General features: G+C 39.8%; 1 protein-coding gene across 1 annotated transcript in view; it reads right to left on the bottom strand.

Moving 5' to 3' along the window:
• The window catches only part of TNNI3K (TNNI3 interacting kinase), a 93,691-nt gene extending 81,857 nt beyond the window's left edge, over positions 1 to 11,834 (bottom strand). The window contains exons 1-5 of the mRNA XM_055815003.1: positions 11,795 to 11,834; positions 11,043 to 11,151; positions 6,338 to 6,423; positions 4,709 to 4,806; positions 1,337 to 1,447 (exon numbers count right to left, since the gene is read on the bottom strand). Coding sequence (XP_055670978.1) covers positions 1,337 to 1,447; positions 4,709 to 4,806; positions 6,338 to 6,423; positions 11,043 to 11,151; positions 11,795 to 11,834 — 444 coding nt within the window. The remainder of the gene's footprint in view (positions 1 to 1,336; positions 1,448 to 4,708; positions 4,807 to 6,337; positions 6,424 to 11,042; positions 11,152 to 11,794) is intronic.
• Between the last annotated feature and the right edge of the window lie 13,433 nt (positions 11,835 to 25,267).

Raw genomic sequence — 25,267 nt, 5'->3', positions numbered from 1 at the left:
AACTATGTAACTATTTCTATATGCATACATATAGTAAATAGTTGATAAAGATGGCTTTCTTTACACCAGTAAGCTCAGTGACTGCTGTAACTTGAGAGTTCGTAAGACACGTATTCTTTCTTGCCATGTACGTTCTACACAGAGGTTCTTCTTTTCCATCAAGAACTGCACACATGCTTTGTTCTCATCAACCAGCCAAACTATGATATTTGAAGGGAATTTGTAAGATGCATAACTAAATTCACAGCATAAAAGCAATTATTAATATCACTTATATTTCCTTCTTTGGACTTAGTTATTTTTTCTTGCATTTCTTGCTGATTATCTCTCTTTAAAGAATGCTGATGTTTCTGTCTCCATAAATTAGTCCAGCACCCTGTATAAGTTAAAACTTTTACTCAAGCACAGGACATAATCTTTGTTTGCTTAATGGACCCAAAGGACATAAAAAGCAAAGTACCTGAATTCATGAGTACGTTTACAGTCATAAATCCTTCATTACGAAGGTAATTTTGCACACCCAGTACTTTAAGAGATTAAAAAAATAAATAAATTACATTGAGTGAGCTGTTGCCAGGGTGACAGAAATGAGATGATGTGTGAAATGACTGAACTGAGGTGGTGAATGATAAGAAAACAGATTCATGATTGACAGCATGTCTAAAAAGGGACGGGCCTGATTATAGGCATCTAGGGAATCTCATCCATCTCTTCCTTCCTCTGTTCCCCATAGTGGTAAGTCTCCAACTCACAGGAGACTTATCAATATGGATGTTTGAGATTCACACAAGACTTACCCTGACAACAGTTTTCTCTGCACTAATCCGAAGTATAAAATAGCTCTAAACCGAGAACCTCTGTCCCTTTCTGAAGTGAAAATCACAGAGCTGTGAGGCGGAGCCTGTGACATCTAAAAGAGGGAATAAAACTCTTATTGTGCTTCCTTCACACTCAGAAAGATGGTATTTGGAAGCCTCGCTCCATATCCAGGTTCAGAAATCTAGACACATATGAGTGAGTGTTTCATCATCTATCTATTGATTAACACTTCTGATATTCAGAAAAGAGTGCCGTTTATTGCTAAGACTTTAAAGACATTTATGTAAAGGGAAGAGATGTACAAATAAATCTATGTCCTTTGTGCATGACTATGACTGTTAAATGTAACAACATAACCACAGATGTGAGTTTCCCAAAACGTACAAAAACTTAAATAAAATTCAGCTGTACTTATCAGTTCTGAGTTTTTTTTAAATGGCATCAATCGAAACTAAAATAACCTGCTAATACTAGCACTCACTTCTATAATTTTCTGTACAGAAAAGGCAAACCATACCTTATGATGACCAGCAATTGTGGCAATGTGAAGGGCTGTCAAGGCTCCATACCCAACTTGCTGAATGTCCGCTCCACCATGCAGCAGTGCTGTTAACAGTTCTGCGTTGTCCTAAAAAGCATGCATTTAGAACATGATATTTCTGGGACACAGCTGTAACAACTGCAGGCACAGAGACAAAGCAAGCTGCATATATTCAGGCCTCCCCAGCTATTACATTGCTGCATTTCAAAAAAAGGGATGGGTCATGACCCCAGAAGCACAAGAGCACAAGGAAAGGAGTGGAAGGAAGATTTGTTCCAGGCACCAGAAGTCTCTCTTTTGCTATACTAAAGCCTCTGTCTTTTTAAAAAGAGTCTCTGTTCTGGTTTTATGAAGTCTTTAAAGATCTCTTGGTCTCCAAGCCATTATTAAGTGCTCACACAAACTGTTTTACATGTCAAAAAATTACAGTATCTAACATAGAAGGGCACCTGAGGAGTTCCTAGGATAAATATATAGCACGTATGCCAAGTTCTGAACTGTGGGCTTATTTTTTGTATTGTTCCACTTCTTTCCTGTCATGCATACATTTTTTGCTATGACTTCTTCCAGGTATAACAGCAGCAATGGACACTTATCAAATGGTAGTAACAAAAATAAACTTGAGAAACACATTAAGACGTGTAATGCCCAGGCAATATGAATGTTAACAAATTCTGCTTTACAATGCATATAACTCAAGTGCAGAAGAGATGGTAAAAGCTCCAAACTTCCTCACTATTCTCTACTCCTTCGAAGTAGATACTAAAAGAAGGGCAAGAATTAATCGATGCCAGCTGTTAAATTACATCTGTAAATGCGTAACATTTATTCATACTGAAATGGTTTTCCTATTTTCAGAAAACATTAGAAATTTATTTTTGATAATAATGTACAGTAAAAATGTATATCAGTTTTCCTATGAAATAGTTTTAGACCTTGAAACATGTTACTTGGTTAAGTAATGGATTGAATATTAAGCAGCCTGGGAAGACAGGCTGAGTTTGTATTATTTTTAAATGTTCTGCTCAAATTAGTGACTCAGTCCAGTTTTCCTAGTTCTATTTACCTCTTATGAAATGCTACAAAAAATTCATATTACAGATAAGAAATAGTTAAGGATTTTCACAAGAAGTTGCTCTATCTCAATATACATTGCTGTATTGTTTCAGAGGTATCTGTAGGCTCCTTTATATTTTACTTAGAAAAGAACTATAATACAACAAAAGCTGTCATTGGGTAATTTATGGTAAATCTTTAAGTCTCAAAATGTCACTTATGGGAGAAATGCTATATTGCATTTTACTTTACATCCCAAAATGTACACTAGTTTGCTTGGCTTTGTGCAACCTGAAGAAGACATTGTATCACATGACTTAAGTGATTAAATAAGTTGCTGATACAGTTTTGTGCCTAAGTGGATGCAAGAAATTTATCAACTTTATAGTGCAGGGAAAACAGACAAAACAAGATTTGATAGCAAAATCAAAACTATTCCCAAGTAATGAAAGCATCCTAGAAATCTGTTATAAAAGTCCTTTTAAACAAAGGAATGTTTTTCTCCAGCTAAATTATTAATTGGAAACCATTCACTGAGGCTGACATTAAAGGCAGAGGAATTCTTTAGGCAATTGGCTAATTATGCAACATTGCACATGGGGGAAAGTTTCTTTTATGATTGCTGTAAACCACTACTCCATCCCATGATGTATAAGATTTTATTATTGTTATCATTTTATAGCTTGCATAGCTAATTGGTACCAGTGGTTGTAAAATTAAACTAACATAAGAGTTCCAAGACATAACGCAAGATACAGCAAGTGCTCATATTATAGTAACCAGGAGAGGAAGGTAGCTCATGGTGCAAATATAAAGAGCTAAGCCATGGAACTGCAGAGCAGAAGGCATCCACAGCATAACTTTTAGGTATCTGACTCCATGATTGAGTCTTCAGCCTGTTTCATGACCACCTCTCTAAACACACCCAGGGCAAGTTCAGAGTTCCACTGACGGGATGCATGAAATCCAGCATTTGGAGCAGGAAAGTGGCTTAGCTTGTCTACAGCAAACAATGGTAACAGAGCGGTGTCTTTCTTCCCACCTTCAGACAAATTGCAAAAGCTGCTGCTTGGATCTGCTTGGATCTCTTCTATCTTTCCACTCTTACTCCCCTCTGCAACAACTACAACATTGGTATGTTGGGGCTTCAGTGTCTTCCTTACACAAACAAAACTCGAGGCTGTATGCCCCATGTCCCAGGAAATACTGTCATTACTCAACCTGTGCTGGGCTTTCCCTTCTCTCTCCCTGTTCTAACAAGCCCCTTGCTCATCTCCACAGGAAAACTGATTGCATGCTCACTCCAGGACAGCCACAGCTTGCTGGTTGGCAATATGGGTTTGAATTCTCTCAAGACCAGAGTTGGTTTTCTGGTCCCTGGACAAATATTCTAATCATCAGATTATTTCCTAATAGAAGGCAAATCATCCTCTCCTCCACGGGTGAGGTTTTGGAGAGGAATGACTGTGACTGTAGTGATTCCTGCTGCATTTGGAATTGGGTATTTGGATTAAAGATCATCTACCACATATGTGTCCTCTTGCAACAGAGTGAAGAATACTGCCTACGATCAAGAGTGGCAAACCTTCTATCAGCTTTGAACATACAGCAAATCAGAATGGTATCTGCCATGATAGTTTTGCAGAAGAAAGAAGCTGTTATGACCTTGTAGCACCCATGGGACATGTAAGGGTTGAACGTTGCAGTCTAGAATACAAACTCCTAAATTTGATCTGAGTTCCCCCTAAAAAGCTACGTGCTTTTGGGGCTGGTCTATATATGGATTAAGTTTCTAATATGCTCCATCTCAAAATAAGAATCATAAAAATTCTTTAGGAAAATGCTTTGTCCATTTTATTCCTTGCTACAGTTATTGTTGAGTCTTAAAAGACAGATACAATAGTGAAGGAAATTAATATTGAAGCTGAATGTGGAACTTAAGGAGGAGCAACAAAAAAAAAAGCAAAAAAGACAGAAACTGTAAAATAAATTCCTTTGAAATTGTTTCTATTAATAGCAATAATAATAAAAATAACACTCCTCTATCCTGAGTTGCATTGCATGGTTTAGTCAGTATTTCCAAAGCAGTATCATGTCCTCGTGGATGACATCACAAAAGCACATGCTCATTTCCTGTGCATAGGCTCTTCATAGATCATTTTCCTATGCCCCATAAATGTGAAATTTATATTTTCACCAGAAGTAGCAATGTGAGAGTTCAACTAGATAGCTCAGACAAATAAGCTGCTTAGTTGTGAATTCTTTTCATCAGTTCTATTCAAAATAATTTACCTTATAAGCTGCCAAGTGCAGAGCTGTAAATCCATTTCTTGTTAATCTGGATGGACGCAGTCCTTTTAGCATAAGAGTTCTAATATGTGATTTGTTACCTTCAGAAAAACAATTGGAAAACAAAGCCAGAAAAGAATGTAGATGAAGTAAGAAATTTCTGTGCGAGTTTGAAAACAAAGAGAAATAGATAGCTCATCTGCTGACCTGAGGCAAGTCATAAAACATATCTTGTGAAACCTCAAAATGGAACTGGACACCATCTCCTTATCCACTGGGACAGTTGCAGATCTGGCCATGTACTGGCTTATTGTTTGTTCAAGCTTTAATACAGATTTGTTAAGCGTAGATGAACTTCTAAAGAAGCAAACTCCTCTTTAACATCCAGACCATGCTGCAAAGAACTCCATGAACCAGCAGATGCTTCCAGAGTCTCTGGTTTCTCAGACATGTAACTCCTTTGCCCTTTCAGAACTGAAGCACTGCTCTACCTCTCTACACCACATTATTACAGGGACAGTAATTTTGGTGGATGCTAATGAATGTCAGCATCGGTAAAGACCTTTACCCTTACCTTTCTGATGCACAGTGATGATCTCAAAAAATGTATCTGCCTTTTGAATACTTGTGACAGTAATCAAGGACAATGTTGGATCTAATAGCTTCTTTTCCTCCTTCAAGTGTTCACATACCGTACCTAATTAATTAACATTTCTAAACTTCCTCTCAGCAATCCCACCAATGCCTCTAATGTTACCAGGTACTGATGACATTTTTGGATATGATCTTGCACCCTCTGAAATGAAGAGTAACAATCCACTTGTTTTCAGAAGTGCAGGATCAGGTCCTCCATGATAGCATCTAAGACTGAGCAAATCATTTATGCATGTTATTAGTAAGTGCTTTGCTAAGGCTATAGTCTTAGGATCATATTCTCTTTGCCTCTTTCTGTCAATTTCTGCTGAAAATTGGATAACAAGAGCAAAGTGTGTCCATGAACTAATGACTCACTATGTGGATAACAGAGCAGCAACGTGGATTGGAGTGGAAAATTCCACCATTAGTGTGTTTTTATGAACATCCTAGAAGGTATCTTGCACTCTTTTCTTGCATACTCTGATTTACTGTCTGCAAAAATCCTATCAACTGATATTTTTCACTAAAGCATTTGAGTTATTCTTTTAATCACCATGAAATAAACTAAGGGTATTTTCATTATACTTAAAAAATAGACGTATGTATGGTAAAGTACTGCTAAAACTAGGTCCCTATCCTGAAATCTATACCATGCACAGAATAAAGAAATGAGGAGAAGTAATCTATGATGAATATAGACTAATTAACTAATGCATATAGCAAGTAATTTTTAATTAAACACCTGTAGTAAAACATGCTACATTATCAACCAAAACTTTCCTTTGACTGAGGAATCAGCTATATTGGGGTTCAGCATAACTCGATTCAACCCCCTTAGCAATAGAATAATGCTTATAGATGCTTATCTGGCTGTCAACAAGAGCAACACAAAAAGAAACTCACTGAAGGTATAATCTTCCTGACAGTGATCAGACAGAACAAATCAGTAGCCATGTAAATAACAGGTTTAAAGAACATCATATTTCAAATACATACCCCCACATATGCAACATAAATGCAGAAGAGAGAGTCCATTTTCTGTGCGGTAATTTAAATTGACTTTGCAGAAGGCTTCATCAGAGCTGAGAAAAGAAATTTTACAGATGATTACTGTTCTTATTCTTCAGCACAGTTTCTTTCATTTTGAAAAAAATTAAAAGAGAAATCTCAATGTGAATTTTTTGAGACACAGGGCTAAATTTATACACAGTTCACACTCTGCAGATCTAGAAATACTTTACTGATATCAAGTGAGTAGTCCAGATTCATTGTTTTCTGAACAATTCTGTTACTCGGTCACAGTATATATTCTAAATTCAGCTAAATTAAGAAATCAAAAGAGGAAAGAGTCTTCAGAAATAGAAATAATCCATACAAAACCACTTTCTTCATTGATGCAATAACAACTAAGAAACATTTTTAAAATCCGTGTATTCATTCTAAAATGATGAGGACATGCCCAGAATTGGAGGCAAACAAGCTAAGTGAAATGAATAACCAGAAAAAGCCTTTCAGAAAGTAAGTTTATGCCCCTGAAATGAGATCATAGCAACACTATACAATCAATACGTGGAAACACTTATATGAAAACACTATGGAAGCACATACATGGAAGGAAGGTAACCAAAGCTCAGACAAAAATTTAAGTCCTATCTCAATATGCATTATAGCTGTACTGGAAAAACTCGTGAGTGCCTGAACTGTCACACTTCGTTTTTAAACAGTGAAGAGAGCCTCTGAAAAGTTGAAGAAAACAATCATTCAATTTTTACTGACAGATTGTTAAATGATTACCATACTGGGACATTTTAGCTTTTGTCATTGAGTCTCATGGTCTTCCTTTAGCACAGATTGACTTCTTGTTGCTCTGTTAAACATTCTAATTACATTTGTTGAAAACTAAATACATGTAGCAATTAATGGTTTTGTGGAGAATGCTGATTTTGGTCTGTCAATACAAGTTTGGGGTTTTTTTCCATTCAGTAGCAGTATACCAATGACCACGGTTTAGCAGAACTCTTGGATTTGTGTGTCTATAAATTCATCTTGAGTGAGTAGCACTGTTAAATGTATTTAATTAACAATTAAAAATAAAATTTTAATACTTCTCTCTCCTTGTAAAATATAAACCTATGCAAAGTTCCCCTTAGCAAGAAGACTGCTTTTAAGCAAGGCCTTTTCTGTCAAAAAAAAAAAGCTCAATAATTTCAGTATTTCCATAAATATTTCAATAATATCTTCTTTGTATAGAATTTAAAATGCAGACAAAGCCAGCGACTTGTCTTTACTTCTGTTCTCTTTAAGTCTGTTATAAAAGAAATTCTGCTTGCTCAATGTGTGTTATCATTCTAAACCAGGAATAAAACACATGTTTTCATCCTCTTTTTCATGAACTGTGACAAAACTAATTTGGAAATGTTACACCACTGCATTTTTCTGGGTTTGATTTTGAAAGAAACAATTTTGACTTTCAGAATTTGAAAGTGACTTTTCCAGTTTAGTGGAGTGGTTTGAGAGCTATTACATTGCAAAAGCACACATTATAACCCACGGAAGCTGTAGTCTGGGCTCTCAGTGTGTTCTTTAGAGGGCAGGCTCCCAGACTGGATCTCTGGGTCGAGGCAGCCAGTGCCACAGCCCCTACAATTGCCTAGGGACCAGGCAGAACAAGGAGCACCTCATTGCAGTGGGAGGAGTGCGCCTCCAGGAACATCCGTCCACAGAAAAATATGGTGGTGTGAATTATGGACGTATAAAGTATTGTGCTGGTAGGTAAATAATTTAGCAATTCAAACTAAAATTAAATGAAATTGTAATTAAATATCAAACACATAAAAATTAATCATTTTCCTTGTGAGAAATTTTGACAATTTTGTTTCTCATGAAAACTGGCTTTTTGGGAAATACTTTTTCTATCAGAAAGATCACTCTGATGGAAACTCTTGACTGCCTGTTGTCAATACTGAGTGTTTTATAATCTTCAGAAACAGTCCATGATTTGAAATGGATACAGGCCTGATAAAAATAGAGCATAGCATTTATTTATAAATGCCAAAATTGGACTTATTTTGCCAAAACTGTGTGCTTCAAAGAGATTAATCTTATGCCAGTCTAGATTTTCACATGCATTCCTTAGAAGAGTACCACATGTTAACAAAGCTCATTTTTTTATGTTGCATATGTAAACCACTTTTGTACGGAACTTTTTTTTCTCACATTATAGTCACATTTACCTTTGGTGACAGCTCTTCATCTACCACTTCCACTTCAGTAATGTGAAAAATGTTTTGCTCAGTAAAAATAAAATGTCATTCTTCAAATATATTTTATCTTTGTGCAAATCTTCTCTGACATCATGTGATTAATGAGAGTGATATAAGGCTCATCTATTCTTTAGGTTTTCCTTCAGGGGCAATTGAGGGAAAAATAAATTCCAGGTTCTGGGAAACAAGTTCTTTCAGTTAACTTGTCTTTGCTATAATGTGCTGGGTATGCATGGGTGTGCAACCATACATATCAATGCACTGTGGTGACTGCATGGGGGAGTAGATTGTTTTGTTTGAAGGACGTTTTCTGCAAGTCTCAAAACCACAGAATATTATCATGCTGTAAAATTATGTCTCCTGCTTCGATTTCCATCTTTAGAACTACATTAAAAATTCACATTCCTAGTATGTAATGTGTGGTTAAAAATCCAGGTTTTACTGTTTTAGCCATATACTTAAATTTTCCTCTTCCCCCAGTTTGAAAAATAATAATTGAAAATTTCAGTTGGTTTTCTTAATGATATGCAATTTCAATATGATTTCAGTTCTTATAAATGGGTGAAATGTTAATGTTTTTGTAGGAAAATATTGCAAGGAATTTTTTATATATTAAAAGCTGCAATTAAAAAGCCTATACTGATAAGAAAAACTAGCTCAAACGACCTTACTCCAGGCTCAGTTTTACCTAGGTGTCTTCCTAATTCCTTTCTTAAGACTTGCATCTTCTAGGGAAACAAAATTCTGACTTCTTATTTTTAGTGTGGTCTTTTTAGTAAACCATTGCACTAGCAGCTCTGAGATATAGGAACAGAATAGGGTCAACTTTTATCCAGAAAGTGACAGGTGCCATGCTCTTTAAAAATTTACTTTTCACTGTTGCAACTCTTGGTTTTCTATGGCACTGGACAATCACCCATTGCCCTGTGCATGTGTTCCCTAAGTATAAATGGGGATGCTGACAGCTCTTTCCTCTGCTAGTTCGTCACTTTTGTCCTGTTTGTGTTCCACACCTTTCAGAGCAGGGACTTGAATAGTCACTTATTTCACTTCCATCAGGCAAATTACCTTCTTTGCCTTAACTTCCAAAAACCATCGGTTTCACAGTTCTGGATTTTTTAAAATAAATGGATTTGTTTTAACAATGGGAAAAATATTATTAATTCCTCTGCTACTTCAGAGATGAGAAGTTTTCCAAAAATAACCATTGCTGTGGTAGGAAAAGTTTTTCGTACAGTCAAAACTGATTTTTTGCACAGGCCAGCTTTGGATTCTAGATACTCACAAAACCTACTGACTTAATTACCCAAGCCTCTGCAGCTTCTGGAAATGAAATCACTGGCTGATTCCTCAAAGCTGACTAAAAGAAAAAGCCTTTCCAATGCCACGTAACCAGCACTGTTAATTCCCACTCCTTCTGTAGAAAAGAGCAGTGCTCTGTAGCCAAGAAGAGGAGTTTGGCTTACATCTTAGGGAGACTTACATGGGCCAGTAAGACTGATAAGCTGAACTGCCAAAGGTCTGCTAACCTTGAAGTTAATTTTTCTTTATTCTTATGCCTAATGTAGGAATTCAGCACTTTGACCATATATTCAGCTGTCTTGCTTATCTCAAATAAAGAGTACTCTGGCTCCAGTTTGTTAAGATAATTAGTTATACTACTAAACAGGCTTAAAATGAGGCAAGTACTGAAGTACTGTACTGGATCACAGCCAAAGTAGTCAGCATATTGCAGTGAAAGCTGAATGTCATCTTCCACTTAACAAGCTCAAATAGTGACAATTATGCTAGCTAAAAGTGAGCATGATGAATAATCCATATGATCATTTTAGCTTTTTTGAGCTTGTGATTTATTTCTGCTTAAATACCCTATTTTTTCAAGTGGTTTTGATGTCTGAAATTATTTACCTGATCGTTTTCTTAACTTACTCACGAGTGGGGTGTTTTCTGTATTTCAGCTTTTCAAATAGTGAACATGTAAGTATGTTACTTGGTTGGGTGAACTATTTGTTAGCATGTGCTGTCCTGAGAAAGTGATTACAATCATGAATTTGACATCCACTTTCAAAAGTGCTTTTGTGTTTGTTTAAGATCTGTTACTTCAGCAATATTCCTGTCTGAAGAAACACATTAGCAAAACTGAAAAGTACACATCCCATTAAAATTAGAAATCCCATTAAAGCTAATTAATTTACAAAAGTATATAGTTGTTTTTTGTAAAAAACAGGCATTAGTAATTAACAGCCACTAATTTTGGTACTGTGTTGTGTGACTGGCCCTGAATTGTAACAACATATTCCCCAAAATAGACACTAAAGTACATGCGTTCCATATGTGAGAAACACCTTCCTCAAGAAAACACCTGTAACTGAAAATATTGTTTAATAGCAAATACTCATTTGAAAGCAATTAATAAAGAGGTTTCCAAAATATTTTACCTAAAAACATGCTTCAGTTCTGCCAGCTCCTTTTCTTTGATTTGCAGGTCATCTTCTAATCGTTCTATGATTATAGCATATGATTCACTAACTTTCTTCTTCCATTCATCTAACAAGAAAAAAACCCTGATTCATAAAACACTTCAAAGCACATAAAAATCAGGAACTGAAATCATAAAGTCCCAGTAACAAAAGCAGTTGACTTATAAACATCCAATTGTATACCGTTGCACTATTTTTTCTACTAAAGTATGAAAGTTTAAAAAATTACAGCTATTAAACCATTCTTGCTGCAACCAATATAGACACAGATAAACCGATCTCATAGACAACTAGTACATATGCATCCTTATCAGAAATATTTGTAACCTGAACAAGAGAAAGATTAACAGTTGTACTTGATGATCTTAAAGGTCTTTTTCAACCGAAACAATTCTATGATTCAATGACAGACACACAACATAAAAAGGTTGGAAGTTTAAAGGTTTTTCTAATTAAGTATGAGTTAAATCAACATAGTTAATATGATCTTACATGATTGCACACAGAAATTTAGTTTACTAGCTTTTTGTCTTCTTTTACAGACTTTACATGCAATGTGGGTTAAGCTATTCTTTTTGTAAACCAAGAACAATACAATACCTTATCCTTAAACTCAAGATTAAATTAGCAATGAGTTATTTCCTGAAATATCTTTTGCTTCTTGTAGATGGATGTATGGTATATTGCATTTAAAAAGCAACATTAATTACCAGTGCAAGTCTGGGTTGGTCTAGATTTATAATTTCCCATTTATCCAATGTATCTTCTTTGTTTCAGCAAAGTTCTTGCAGTAATATGATTCCTTGTTCAAGAGCAGTGACAGTCCTACCGAAAAATAGTTTTGATAGTCTCTGGCTAAAAATAAACCCTGTGCCAAATGGAATGTCATGCAACAATGACACAGAGCAAAGCAGTCTGTGCTGTCAACTGTAAAAAAAAATCATAAAGGTACCTAATCAGCTTACTTAAAAAGCTACTGTCTTCTTCAATGGAAACATTTGCTTTCATCTGTTGAATAGCTAAAACTGGTGGGAAACAGATAATTTGGCAGCTTGCTACCAATTTGGTAGAGAAAAAGGAATTTAAGAAGCTGAACCCCAAGCATACTTTCAGGATCCTCAAGGAGTGCTGTGGGTCCCCAGTTTGGAGAAGCCAGAGGTGATCTCAATTTGTAACTGTAAAATGTATGCAGATGGCTTTGGAGCATCCGGGTATTTCACTTAGGATGGGCATAAACTGTGTTGTATCAGAGAGTACTGGCTTGTTGCACTTTGGTAATATTTCTACCTGTTATTATGCTAAGGAAGTCTCTGAATTTCCTCAGTGACCTGGTTAGCACAGATCAGCTCATCTATTGTCTACCCTTTTCATAACTATTTCCCCACGTCTTCTATCAAATGGAATTCATTTACACGTATTGCCCTAGCCAATTACGGGATTCACGCTGGTTTCTGTATGTCTCTCTCTTCCTCCTTTTATTGTTGGTTGTTTTTTTTAATTTATTTATTTGGTGTATATATATGTGTACAAATATATACATACATACTACATTTTTTTATATATATGCATATACTTAAAGTGTGTTGATTGACCTTGGCAGCTGTTCTTAGTTTTTTCAGTTAAGGATTTCAGTCAAGAAGATATGTAAATATAATATACATACAGAAAATCTTCAACATGCTGCATCCCATTGTAAACAAACTTGCACTCCTGTGATAGCTCCTGACACAGCATGAGCTCATCCATTTATCTGCACTGATTTACACATAAAACCAAGGATGTATTTCAGAAGACTTTGAACTGCTTTGACAATATGCCCTGTGATATTCAACAAAATATTTGCAAAAAGGCACTAGCTTGGTGACTGATCCTCCACATCTAGTTGCCAAGCAACTGAAAAACCTGGAAATGCAGCACTCAGGATGGGTATCTTATCTCCCACCGCTTTTATTAGCTGAGCGCTGTTTGTTTTTCTTTTAAATGTCTACAATGCATCCAAAGCTGTGCAGCCAAAGACAAGTGTTTTGGCCATCTCTCCCACCTGCCAGAGAGTACTGGGGTCATAAGGCCTGCCAGGACACATTTGCTTCAGCATGTATCCCCCTTGGCAGCCTGGACTACGTCAGGAACTCGGCAATGGACACATTATGTTTTTTTATAGCAGTGGAGCTTTCTGAACATTTTCTGATCTGTTCATGCAGGAAAGTGTTACTCAGATTTTTTTACCTTTGATTGTCAAATAACATTGATCAGCCTGTTTCTTCATAGCCTGTTCTTTTAGAAGCTGCTTTGAAAGAAAGGTCTGCAGCTGGACCAGCCGGGTCTTCTGGCTCTGACACGGGGTGTCTCAGCGACTCTCACTGCTGCCACAGCAGCGCAGCACTTGTGCAAGTATTTGCACTCCTGCACCATTTACTCAGCCTCTGCAGCAGATTTTGCTAAACTCAGTCCTAAGGCATCCAAGGCTCAGCCTTCTCCTCCTTCCCCTCATACACACATGCATGCAGCACTGCATGACACTCTGTTCCATGCCTCCTGTGCCAGCCGCATGGTGGTGGAGCCCTTCCTCCATCTGAAGGCTCTGCCTTCATGAATGCTGTGCCTCCCCCTTGCACCACCCACCCTTCGGCCACCTCCCCTCCCACGTGGCAGCTTCAGCGTTGCCTCATGTGCCAGGGAGATGGAAGATACTGGAAGGATGCCATTGCTGCCCTCAGCAAACCTTGTCTGCAGCTGCTGCTCTGAAGGCAGCTCAGGTTGGCTCCCCAGGGCTGTGAGCACCCGCCAGCTGCAGCTGAGACTGGCTGGCAGGCAGCCGCCTCCTGGGACTGTAGGCCTTGTGTGCATTGATCAAGTCATCTCCACAGGCAGGAGTTTGATTTTCACTTTTCAACTACTGTGTCACATGATCTGGGTACAAGCACTTCAGTTTTCACTGGAGTGATAATAAAACCAGTAATAATATTGTCCTTTTTTGTAAAAGTAATGAGATTTATGAAATAAACCCTTATGATCAAGGCTGTAAAAATCACAGAATCACGGCATGGTTTGGGTTGGCAGGGACCTCCAAGACCACCCAGTCCCACCCCCCACCACGGGCAGGGCCCCCTCCCCCCAGCCCAGGCTGCTCCCAGCCCCGTCCAGCCTGGCCTTGAGCCCTGCCAGCGATGGGGCACCCACAGCTGCTGCGGGCAGTCTGGGCCAGCGCCTCGTCGCCCTCACAGGGAAGGGTTTCCTCCTAACATCTAATCTAAATATGGCCTCTTTCAGTTTAAAACCATTACCCCCCGCATCCTATTGATATGAGCCCCGCTAAAAAGTCTGTCCCCGTCTTTCTTAGCTCCCTTAATAAAGCTTCTCCCCTCCGGGCCCCTGAACATACCGGTATGGGCCTTGTGGCTTGGTTTCTGCACGCTCCTCTGTCCTCACTGGGTTTGTCCCCACAGAGCAGCTAAGGCCAACAGCAATGCTGTCTAGTGAGCCAGTGCTGGCTGAGGGAGGGCTGGGGTACTGTGGAGGATGGCACCCCCGGGGGACTTGCCATGGCGGTGACTTAGCTGCTCCATGCACATTAGGCCTTCCGAAGGGCTTGGCTTCAGCCTGCTGTTACTGAGGGGCCTGGACGTCCAGCACAATCCAAACTGCACGTCGCTCATTGTAGGTAAAAATCACGGGATAGCCTGAAACAGGCCAAGACAGTGCATCGGCCCGGGAAGCCCTGTCTCCGCCGCCGAGGCTCCCGCTGCCGCTGGGGAAATGCCGGTGTTGCGCCGCCGTCCTGCTCTCTCAGCTGGCGCCTGCACGGAGGGAAGGCGGGAAATGGCTTTCAACGGCAGCTGAAGGACAGCGAGGCGAGGTGACGCGGAGCAACGAGCATAAAGGAGAGGCGCCGTGCAGTGAGGCCCGGCGGCGGGAGGCCACGCGAGGCGAAGCGGCGGGAGGCAAGGCCCGGCGCGGCCCGGCCCGGCGGCAGGAGACGCGGCGAGGTGAGGCGCAGCGCGGCCCGGCGGCGGGAGTTGTGGCGCGGCCCGGCGCGGTGAGGTAAGGTGAGGCCTTAGTACGGCACGGCGCAGAGCGGCGAGGTGAAGCCAGGGTACGGCGAGGTGAAGCCTAAGCAAGGTGCGGCCCGGCGGCGGGAGTTGCGGTGCGACCCGGCGCAGTGAAGGGAGGTGCGGTTCGGTGTGGCCCGGCGCAGTTTGGCGCGGTGCGGGCCGGCCCGGAGGCGGGAGGAGAGGTGTGCCTTCCGTACTGTGACTAACTGGCAGTGGGATCCAGCAATTATGAGCTTGGTGAAAAATGGCTTGAAGAAGTGGGCCGCTCCAGCAGCGGTCAGGTCTCCCAGTGGGGAGTGAAATGCCTGGAACAAATCCCTGGAATTGACAGAACAGGTTTTGGCGCTCCTCCTGGTCTGAAGAACAAAACTTGTCTTCATCCAGACAAAGCAAACTATGAGAGAAACAGGAACAGGACAGACTCCAGAGCCCAAGAAATGCTCCGTTCACTTCTGCACAGAAAATGCATTTTAGTAGAATAGCTTCATAAAGTAAGAGCGTTACATTTCCATGATGAGATAGAGATAAAACAATTGGCTTCAAAATAAGTAAATACTTTGCGTATTACTTATATTCTAGTACCATCTACTTTATGAAAATATGTCAAAACTAAGTCACCACTTTCTTTGCTGACATTTCTGTGGGTTTTTGTTAGGGCACTCAGGGAAGACCAGTGGAAACCACTGCAGAGGAGGATAGTGTGGTCAGTCAGTGAAGCCAACACCCCGGCTTTGTTCACTGTGAAAGCAACTTTCAGGTGAATTCTTGATGCATTCGCACCACAGGCTATGTGAAGCAGCTGCAGAATAGTTGAAACTGTGTGTGTGTGGGGGGGGGGACACAGACGGACAAAAATTAATAGTAATTGCAGAGCCGGCTTGCAGACAGTTTGCAAACAGAGGAGAAAGGAATAATTGTGCTGCGTTAGGTCAGTTCTAATTAACATCTATTCAAGCAGCACTAAAATGTCAAGAGTGATGTTTTTCAGTCAGCAAAGTCTTCAGATGTAATGTTTACAGAATGCTGAGCTGTACAATTTTCTTTGATTAATATTTTAGAAGTTTCATTGCAGTTTTATGTTCGGAATGTGCAGCTGTCATGTCCAATCTTACAAGAGAAACGTGAAAAATTCTTTTCCTGTTTCTGGTTATAAATGCCCTTCACAGGGAGGCTTTACAGGATTAAGTCTTTTGAAATTATCTTTATTTCAAATTAATTAGAACATATCCATATCTACCATTTACTTCAAGAGGCTGTAAGTTGTGCCTATACATTTCAATGTCATTCTGGTGATATTCAGATATGTCACATAAAATGAAAAGGGCATTAAAAGACAATGCATTTTTATGAAAATAAAGGGCAAGGAACTCTGTAGCCCATATAAGGAAACAGGTGTCTACAATGGCCTCTCTGTGGCAGTGGATTAGAAGTGTACAGAATAGTACTGCTATTTTTGTACTCACAATACTACAGTGGCATTTGCACGGGGATTAATTTTCCACATGTGCAGAGAGCAGAAAATGAAGCTGTTGCATCAGAGGTTTAGGAACGAGAAGAGGCTGGAACCACTGAGCTCCAGTACAGACAAACTCCCTGTCCAAGTCAAGAACATTTCTATGCAGGTCTGAATGATTGCTGGAGCTTACTTTCTTTCGTCAGTTCTCCAAATCCTTCTGGCACAGATACCTTTCAGCTGCTCACTTATATATCAGCTGCCTTCCCCTGTGTTCTTTTTTAAGTGCCCAATTTCTCAGATTTCAATTTCCTGCCTAAAAGGTTACTGAAATAATCTTCCTCTCTCAAATTTCATAATGTAATATGTATAACATGGCTAAATCTCTGTTCATTATAGCATGCTCTCAAAGCATTCAGGGAAATCATTAAGATGATGTTCATTATGAGCCCTATTATTGCACTACACAGCAAAACTAATTAAATAAAGAAAGCTGACACGAGTAAAATCATTAAACACTCATCTTGGCTTTATTTGAGACTTTACCAGCCTGAGTTGCATTTCAGGATAGATGGGAGCCAAGTCTAAAGGCCCATATGAAAACTACATCCATCTAGGAAACTCAATAAGCCTTAATCAAAATCAAACTCCAAATTTCAGTAGAAGCCTCCTGTTCTTAGAAAGGCCTACCTGACTGGCATTTTCAGTGTTGCATCCTTTATTACTCAGAGTGGAGGAAAATTGCAGGCACAGATGCCACAATGGTCTTGTTTTCAGAATCCGATAGTAGAAACAGTAACCCCATAACTGCTATTGTTTTGCTGTTAAGTTTTACTGTGTGACCTTGCACAAGTCTTTCAGTTTTCTGGGGACAAGTTTATCCCAGCTGGTTGTGTGAGAAAATTGATGTCATCTACCTTAACAGCAGACTGTGAAAAAGAAAAATTAGCTAAAGTTTGTAAAATGCAATATGAATAAAATACATATGCGTATTGTGTACATCAAATTTGGATTATTACTATCAGGAAGTGTCCAGTCTGAAGGCTTTTTGATTTTAATAAGATTTAATCACACTATAGCATAGCCCTTGTAAGAACTAGAATTTGTTGTAGCTAAAAAACATACACACCTACCTAAATAGCTGCAATACATACTGCAAAGAGTTATCTCCTGCCTAAATACATTGTTTTTCAAATGTGTCATCAAGGATACATACTAATACCTGCTTATCTGTCATCTCCTCTTTCTCCTCCTTTTGACAGAAATACTGTTTTGTTAACTCAGAGCTGATGTTCCGTCCACTACAGACTGACTGTTTCTCCTTGCAGCTGCTGTGCTCTACCACTCCAGTGCTTTCTTTGCCTACTGATCTCCAGCTCATGCAACACCCAACGGAACTCAACAAGCTGCACAGCAAGGTGCAGTAGATTAGTGTAGGTTTGGCAGGCATATGCAGGGCTATAACATTTGCTGTCAGGACACTCAACGAGAGCTCTGTAGTTGTTCTTCAGCTTCCAGTCCCTGGTGGACTATAGAAAACTTTGCTTCACCAGTGTGCTTGCCAGGGGTAAAATCCTGTCCCCTGCTTAAATCAAAGGCAAAACTCGTAATGACTTCAATCAAACAGGGTATTCGTTCCAGGTTTTCAGATTTTATTCTGAAGCTGATACAGAAAAATCAACAAAACTAGCTACTTTCTGTAGCTTGACAGGGTAAAAGCCACGTTTCAGCACTCAAAACTCCCAAAAAAGCCTGCAAAAAAATACGCCTCATGTCTACCAATTCCTTTCAACTAAATTCATCAAAGTGCAATGGCTGTATATTTTAATTTTTAAATTCCACCAGCCCTTGATAGATGGATGCCTGGATTGCCAATACCATTATCAGTCTTCATGCGCTAACCTTCTCTATGGCACAGTCCATTTTCTCTGAATATTTCCATAAACTTTCTAATCTCATACTTCTCAATGATCATTTTATTGGTAGTAAGAAAGACCACAAAAGATTATGAATGCATGAGAAATTCAGTGGGCAAACACGCGCTTCCTGTGACTCCGTGGAAATTAGTGAAAGCTTATATATTTATTCCTAGAAGTGTGGAGTCCAAGAATGGATTTACAGAATGTGTGTGTGAACATGCACACACTTAACTCTCTCTGATACAAAAATATATGGGAAATTAGATTTTTAGATTATTAGATCTCTGTATTAAATAAAATATATTTGTAAACATTTTTCATATAATATTACATTAAACTTGGATTGTAGTTTAAAGATGAAAACTAGTACATATCCAGATATTTCAGCACCTGTGGAATAAATTCATTAAGCCTGCTGACATTACCTATGGCTAATATTGACCCAAATCTGCTTTCTAAAATTTGAGATGAAAATGTTTAGTGTAAAAGGAAAGCGTGACATGGCATAAAACTTTCAAGCAGTCTCATGTTTCTTACCTAGTAAATCAAACCTATGCTTATTCCATTACAACAGATTTTTTTTTTTATTAAGTTCTTTGCCTCAAGATCTAAATGCTTTATTTCCTAACTGGGCAATTAATTGACATGCTGCTAAGAACAGTTACATGAGACTGGACATCATATGATTCACAGGTTTGCTAGAAAAGGTATCCTAGGCCTTCATTCAAAGGTCAAGAAAATATTTCTAGCTCCTCACTGAAGTGTTTAGCCATAAGCTTTTCAACTCAGTCACATATTTTAAGAGCTAGAGATAAAGCAGAGTCTGACTGCACATTTGGCTGGTGTGTTTAAATGCAGACAGTGTTCAAGCAATAGCTTCCCAGAGCTGCACTCTGCAAACTGCAGAGCAGAAGAAAAGATCATGAAAAAATGTCATGGTTTGAGGTATGCTGACGTCCAGCTCTTTTGCACGCTGCCTATAGTACAGCCACACTCTGTGAAGCTGCAGCCAAAGAATACTTTCAGCAAATCTGTACAGAAGTTTTCCTCATTTAGGTCCTTGACAGCAGGACTAAGCACAGCAAAAGTGTTACTGCCCTCAGTGAGAAAGACACGACTGAGTTTTCCAGCAGTTACCTGTGAAATATGTAATCTGAGTTTTCGATGAGTGTTTACTGTTTGCAAGTGTCAGGCTTCTTTCTGGGCCCTAGGGAGCACCCATCACACCCACAGCACAGACCATGAGTGTGAGCCCAGGCTGATGGTCAGAGTGGCAGGCTGGTGAGGCAAGGGATTACCAGTGGAGATAACTGCCCTGTCAAATCAACAGAGTCACTAGACAGCACGGTACATTACTGTTGCACAGTAACTTGGATCATTCATTCAGACACAGAGGCCAGGTTAAGGACTGACAGGAGTGGACAGCACATCCCAGAGGATACTACTTTCTGCAGGGAAGTGAGCACCTACTTCTTACCCATCCAGGATGCAGCTGGACCAGCATGTCTGAGCAGTCCAGGGCAGGACAGCAGCATATCAGGAAAGGGAATCTGAGAGAAATACTCTTCGAAGTACCTCTTACCTCTCCTTGTGCGCTTGGTGGACTGACAGAGCCTGAGGCATCCTGCTGACCCAGGCGCCAAGCACAGTAGCCTGAGACTGTGACCTGGATTCCACTAATTTATTTTTTTTTCTTCTTCCCTTGGGAGGAACACTGCTTCCATGACCACAGCAGCTGCTTTCCTGATCAAGCCTACCCCAACACTTTGCAAAAGCTAAGATTAATCAGTATGCTTTTCTTCAGTCTTTTTTCCCATTACTTATGTGTCAGAAGCAAATCCGTTTTCTATTTATATCCAGATGGCTTTCAGTAATGAAATCAATACGTGGTATTTAGGGAATTTAGAATAAATGCAATTGTAACCGTTAAAGTGAATAATCGCTTTCAAAGAATGCAACTTCATTTTATTGTTACTAAACATCCAGAAAGCTTGTCTAGGAGTAAAGCAACCATCAGGGAAGTCTTCTCAGAAGAAAGTTTGGTCTCCAGCTGAAGATGCAAATTCTATGTACATTTGCTTTCCCTAAAACGTTTTGTATACTCTTAACAATAGATGAATGTGTTACCGAAATCTCGGAATGAAAAACTTACCAACACCAATGTGATGTAGATAAGCAGACACTTCTTTATTGATGGCCGGGTGCGTTGATCATGAGAGGAGTTCGGTAACAGTTTTTGGCGACCCAGATGTGACCTAGCTGAAGGAGGCCGGAGGAGTCGGGGACCTGATTGGTTCCAGCTGTCACCGAGGATTTCTTGGGGATACCCATCGATCCCCGATCCGTAAGGCTCTTCGTGACTTTCCCTGGATTTTGGTAAGTCACTTCTTGTATGTAAATTGTAGTAAGTGAGTTAGAGTCCCACTGTAAGGAGTGGGTTAGAGTCCCACTGAGTAAGTCTGCCTGCCAGTCGCGGCGAAAGCTGCGCAGGGTTAGGACTAAAGGATCCTTGTGGAAGTGGAAGCCTAGGCGTCTGCCCGTAAGACATAAGCGAAAGCTATTGCAGGGTTGGACAACAGCAGAGACAAGAGAACCTATATGCTATAGTGTTCTCTAAGGTAGCACCTCTAACAAAAAGTTAGAAGTATTGATATTGTATGAACTCACTCTAGGATAGAATGAATTTTGTAGTTAAAATGTAATGAATACAAGATACGTGACATCCCCTGTGTATTGTGTCTGCCAACATCTTTTGAGGCTGTGGACATCCTGTTATCTGTCGGCATCCTAAGCTAAAACACACCCAAGGAGGAAAGACAGATAGCAAGAGCTGGTTGAAACTGGTAACTCACCCAATTCAGCATTTTCTGGCAAAAGGTGAAAAGTACACCTTGAGGAAGACCTATGGCCTTCCTCCCAAAGACCACCGCCCACATCCCGAGGACCCCTGCCCACAATTCTTGGAAGAATTTGCACAAGCACAAAAGACTGAAAAGCTAATTAACATACAAAGCAAGAGTAGGTGGGTTTAGGTAATGACTATGTGTAGGCATTAATTGAATAGTCATTGTTTTATGGTATAGATATAAGATAACTAGTTACTTTAGACATGCACGTTATGCGGAAGGATCCCCCATGCATCCAGCACTGCCAATAAAGGATACTTAGTCACTAAGAAATTTTGACTTCGTTCTTTAAATCAATCTGGCACCCCAGATGGGACACCTCTCTGCTGGGCTGTAGGACCCGCTGGGGATAGGACTCCCTAGGGTACTCCGGGGATTTCCCGGAGGGACTGCTTGACTCAACAGATCACTGCGGCGGTAGACAAGGACCCTATTGCTGTAAGTGACGGTATTCTTTATTTTGGTTTGTTTGTTTGGTAAACTGGTCATTTGGAACTGCCTGTAAGTCAAAAGTTGAACTTCTGCAGGGTGGTGTATACTTTTGTGGCTAGCACCTTAAGTATACGTTTGGTTTGGTTGGCATTCCATTGCCGTTTGGAGCCCGGCAAGTTCACCTATAGGGCTCGTTTGGTACGGTCTTGCCTATTATGGTTTTCTGACTTAGTGGATGTGGAAATTTGACTCTGATTATCGCTATTGTGTTTTCGGCTATATTCTTGGTAATTTTGCTTATTACAGTTTTCTGACTTATTGAGTGTGGAAGTTTGATTATCTTTATTGTGATTTTTGGCTATATTCTTGGTAATCTTGCTTATTACGGTTTTCTGATGTACTGGATGTGGAATTTGACTCTGATTATCGTTATTGTGATTTTGGCTATACACTTGGTAATAATGGTGGGTTTTTGATGCTGCTGTAGAAAGGTACCTGCATGTTGCATTTTGTAAGTGTTAAGTGTATTCTGTTAGTGTGAAGGGGGAAAATGGGAGGAAAACAAAGTGGTGGGATTTTAAGGAAAAGTCCTTTAAGATGTGTTTTAAGTCATTGGAAGGATATTGGAGGATCTGCTGGTGGGAACGTGAATAAGAAAACATTGACCAAATATTTTAATCAATGGTGGCAGCTTTATAAGCTGGAATGTGGAGAAAAGTGGCCTAATAATTATAAGGTTATTAATAATTGCTATACTCATTTATGCTGGGAATGTGAGAACATTTCTGTATTAAGTATATTATAAATGATGGTATGTGGTTATTGTCTTGAACATCCGAGGGGTGAATGTGAACCTCTATATGTTTTAAAGTGTATATGGTGTAAAGAGTTATTATATGTCTGGTGGGGACAAGAAATTGAATGCCCTAACTGTAAGGTTTGGATGCCTTGGGATAAGAGAGAAAGCTGTAAGTGAAATTAGTCGTCTGTGGCTGGGATAGCGATTGAGATAGCAAAGCGGTGGAATAGTAAGAAAGAGTCGTTGGGATGTGTTTTAAGTCACTGGAAGGAAATGGGGGGGCAGCCTAGGGGAAGCGTGAATAAGAGAACTTTGGTTAAGTGCTGTAATCAGTGGTGGCCCCTGTATAAGTTTAAAAAAAAAAAAGAGCTCAGGTTGTGGTTCCTTCTGTGGAGCAACCAGAATGAAACACGTATGATAAAAACTTGTACTAATGTATGTAAGATCTGAAGCGGAGGTGGGGGGTGGAGAATCAAAGACCCTGTGAAAGTGTTAAAGTATTGGGGTGAGTTTGTACAAACCCCCGTACCCCCTCGAAGGTGCGGCTGAGTCATGCTGGATGCATGGCACGGTGTTTGCTGTTTTCCTGCAAAGGCTGGTATGTAAGAACACAGACTTAGAGCAACAAGTAGCAGTTTTGCATTCAGAGTAAGAAAGAGTTAAAACAGAAGTGCTGTTGCAGAGGCAGGCTTGTGTAACCTGCAGAGCAGGAAGAGCATCTCCTGCCCTGAATCCTTCTGATGGTGGGGAGGGGGGGGTTGCTGTTGCTGACAACTGAGCAGAAGGACCTGACAATGTCACCCCAATTGCTGCAGCTTTTGCAGCACAACAGGACTGGTAACGGCCCCTTTAGGGCAGGCAGTGGGTCTGAGGAGAATAAAGGTGAATCTTTGATGGGGAAATTTAGATGTTTGAAAGTTGGTTATGAATAGGACTGGATAAAGGTTCGATTGATTGTTACTAGGTAATTGTGATGTAGAAAAGTTGGTGAATACAAAACCAACTTATTTGGTGTTAAACTTCAGTGGAAAGAATTTGTTACAGTTGTGGGGACCTCTGGCCACCAGGAAAACATCCTGAAACCTTTAAAGTATAAACTAAGAAAACAAATAAGAATGCCAAATTCACCAAAATCTTTGTTGGGATGAGATTTATTAGAACATCTAGATGTTTAAAGAAGGGGAAATGAAACCAAAAGTCAAAAATGATCAATTAATTAAAATGTTGAGCTTATCTTTGATTCAACAGAAAAGTGAAAGAGAGGACCTCCCTGAAGTAAAAGAAATCTTTAACCAGGTATATCTGGAAATAAATTCCAGGTAAGGTGAAAAATGCTTTCCCTGTTACAGTAAAAATGATAAACGGGAGGCCTGCCTAGTTCAGGTAAAACAATATCCCGTGGTCAGCAGGGCTGTGGGGATATTGGCATAAAAACTAAAATAAAATACACTCTGTAGTAGTTCTGCTAATGTAAATCTGTGTGTTTTACCATGACAGTGACTTGTTATGGGATGCGCAGATGAAACTCTGCATTGACAACGAAGTACAAGGAATAAGGTTGGTCAGGTGCCTCCTGCCAGAATCAAGGGCAAAACTGGGTTGGCCTCTGTGTTTGCCACCAAGAAGAATCTTGAGCTCCGCTGCTGGCTGCAACCCAGTAGGCGTTGAGCGGTGGGAACATGTGCCATGCCAGACCTTGATGTGAGGAATGGCCCTCGCTGGTATAAGAGGGTCATCCAGGAAGAAAGAACATAAAATGACCCATTGAGGCACTGATTTGGAAATTGGAAACCGCCTGGCCGACCACGAGGCCAGACGGGTAGCAGAGGAGGTAGGAAAGGAGGAATTATCCTTAATACCAGGCGGTAAAATCCAAACTGTAAGTACAGATCAGGAGCCAAACTATTCTAAAGAAAACTTAAAGCTAATTCAGGACATGAATGATAAAATAAATAAGTGGATTTATTTGAGGGATGGTCATATAGTGGTACCATCCAATTTAATATGGACCACAACCCTAACAGAACATAATAAGATGCATTGGGGAGCTGATAATTTATATAAAAGCCTAAATTAGAAATTGATAGGGCGAAACTTGTATATGGTAATAAAACAGGTGACTCAGCAATGTGAAATGTGTTTGAAAATTAGCCAGGGCAACAGTGGCAAGTTGATTTTTCCAAACTCCCAAGAAAAGGGGGGTACCAATATTTATTAAATGAATGGACACCCCAATGTATCATACAGTATTATGGACCTGCAACTTGGAATCTAATAAACTCATTAGCGGTGCTCAAGAACCTGTCTACAATCTGAATCGTATCATTCGTCTACAGGCTGTCTTGGAAATTATTACTAACAGACCAAGCTACTCAAATACAAAATGCAATTTATTAACACAGGATGATTCTTGATTACCTGCTAGCCGAAGAAGGAAGTGTTTGTGGTAAATTAAATGTTTCCAATTGTTGTTTGAAAATTGATGACAATGGTGAGGTAGTCAAACAAATCACATCAGAGATAGGGAAGTTAGCCCATGTTTGGAAAGACTGGAACATTGACTTGTTTTCCTGGCTTCCCGGGAGCCCCTGGGTAAAACGAATCCTATTTTGTTATGTGGAT

Source organism: Falco peregrinus, chromosome 10, assembly GCF_023634155.1.
Source record: "Falco peregrinus isolate bFalPer1 chromosome 10, bFalPer1.pri, whole genome shotgun sequence".
NCBI lineage: Eukaryota > Metazoa > Chordata > Aves > Falconiformes > Falconidae > Falco > Falco peregrinus.
This window is presented reverse-complemented; position numbering and strand designations above follow the sequence as displayed.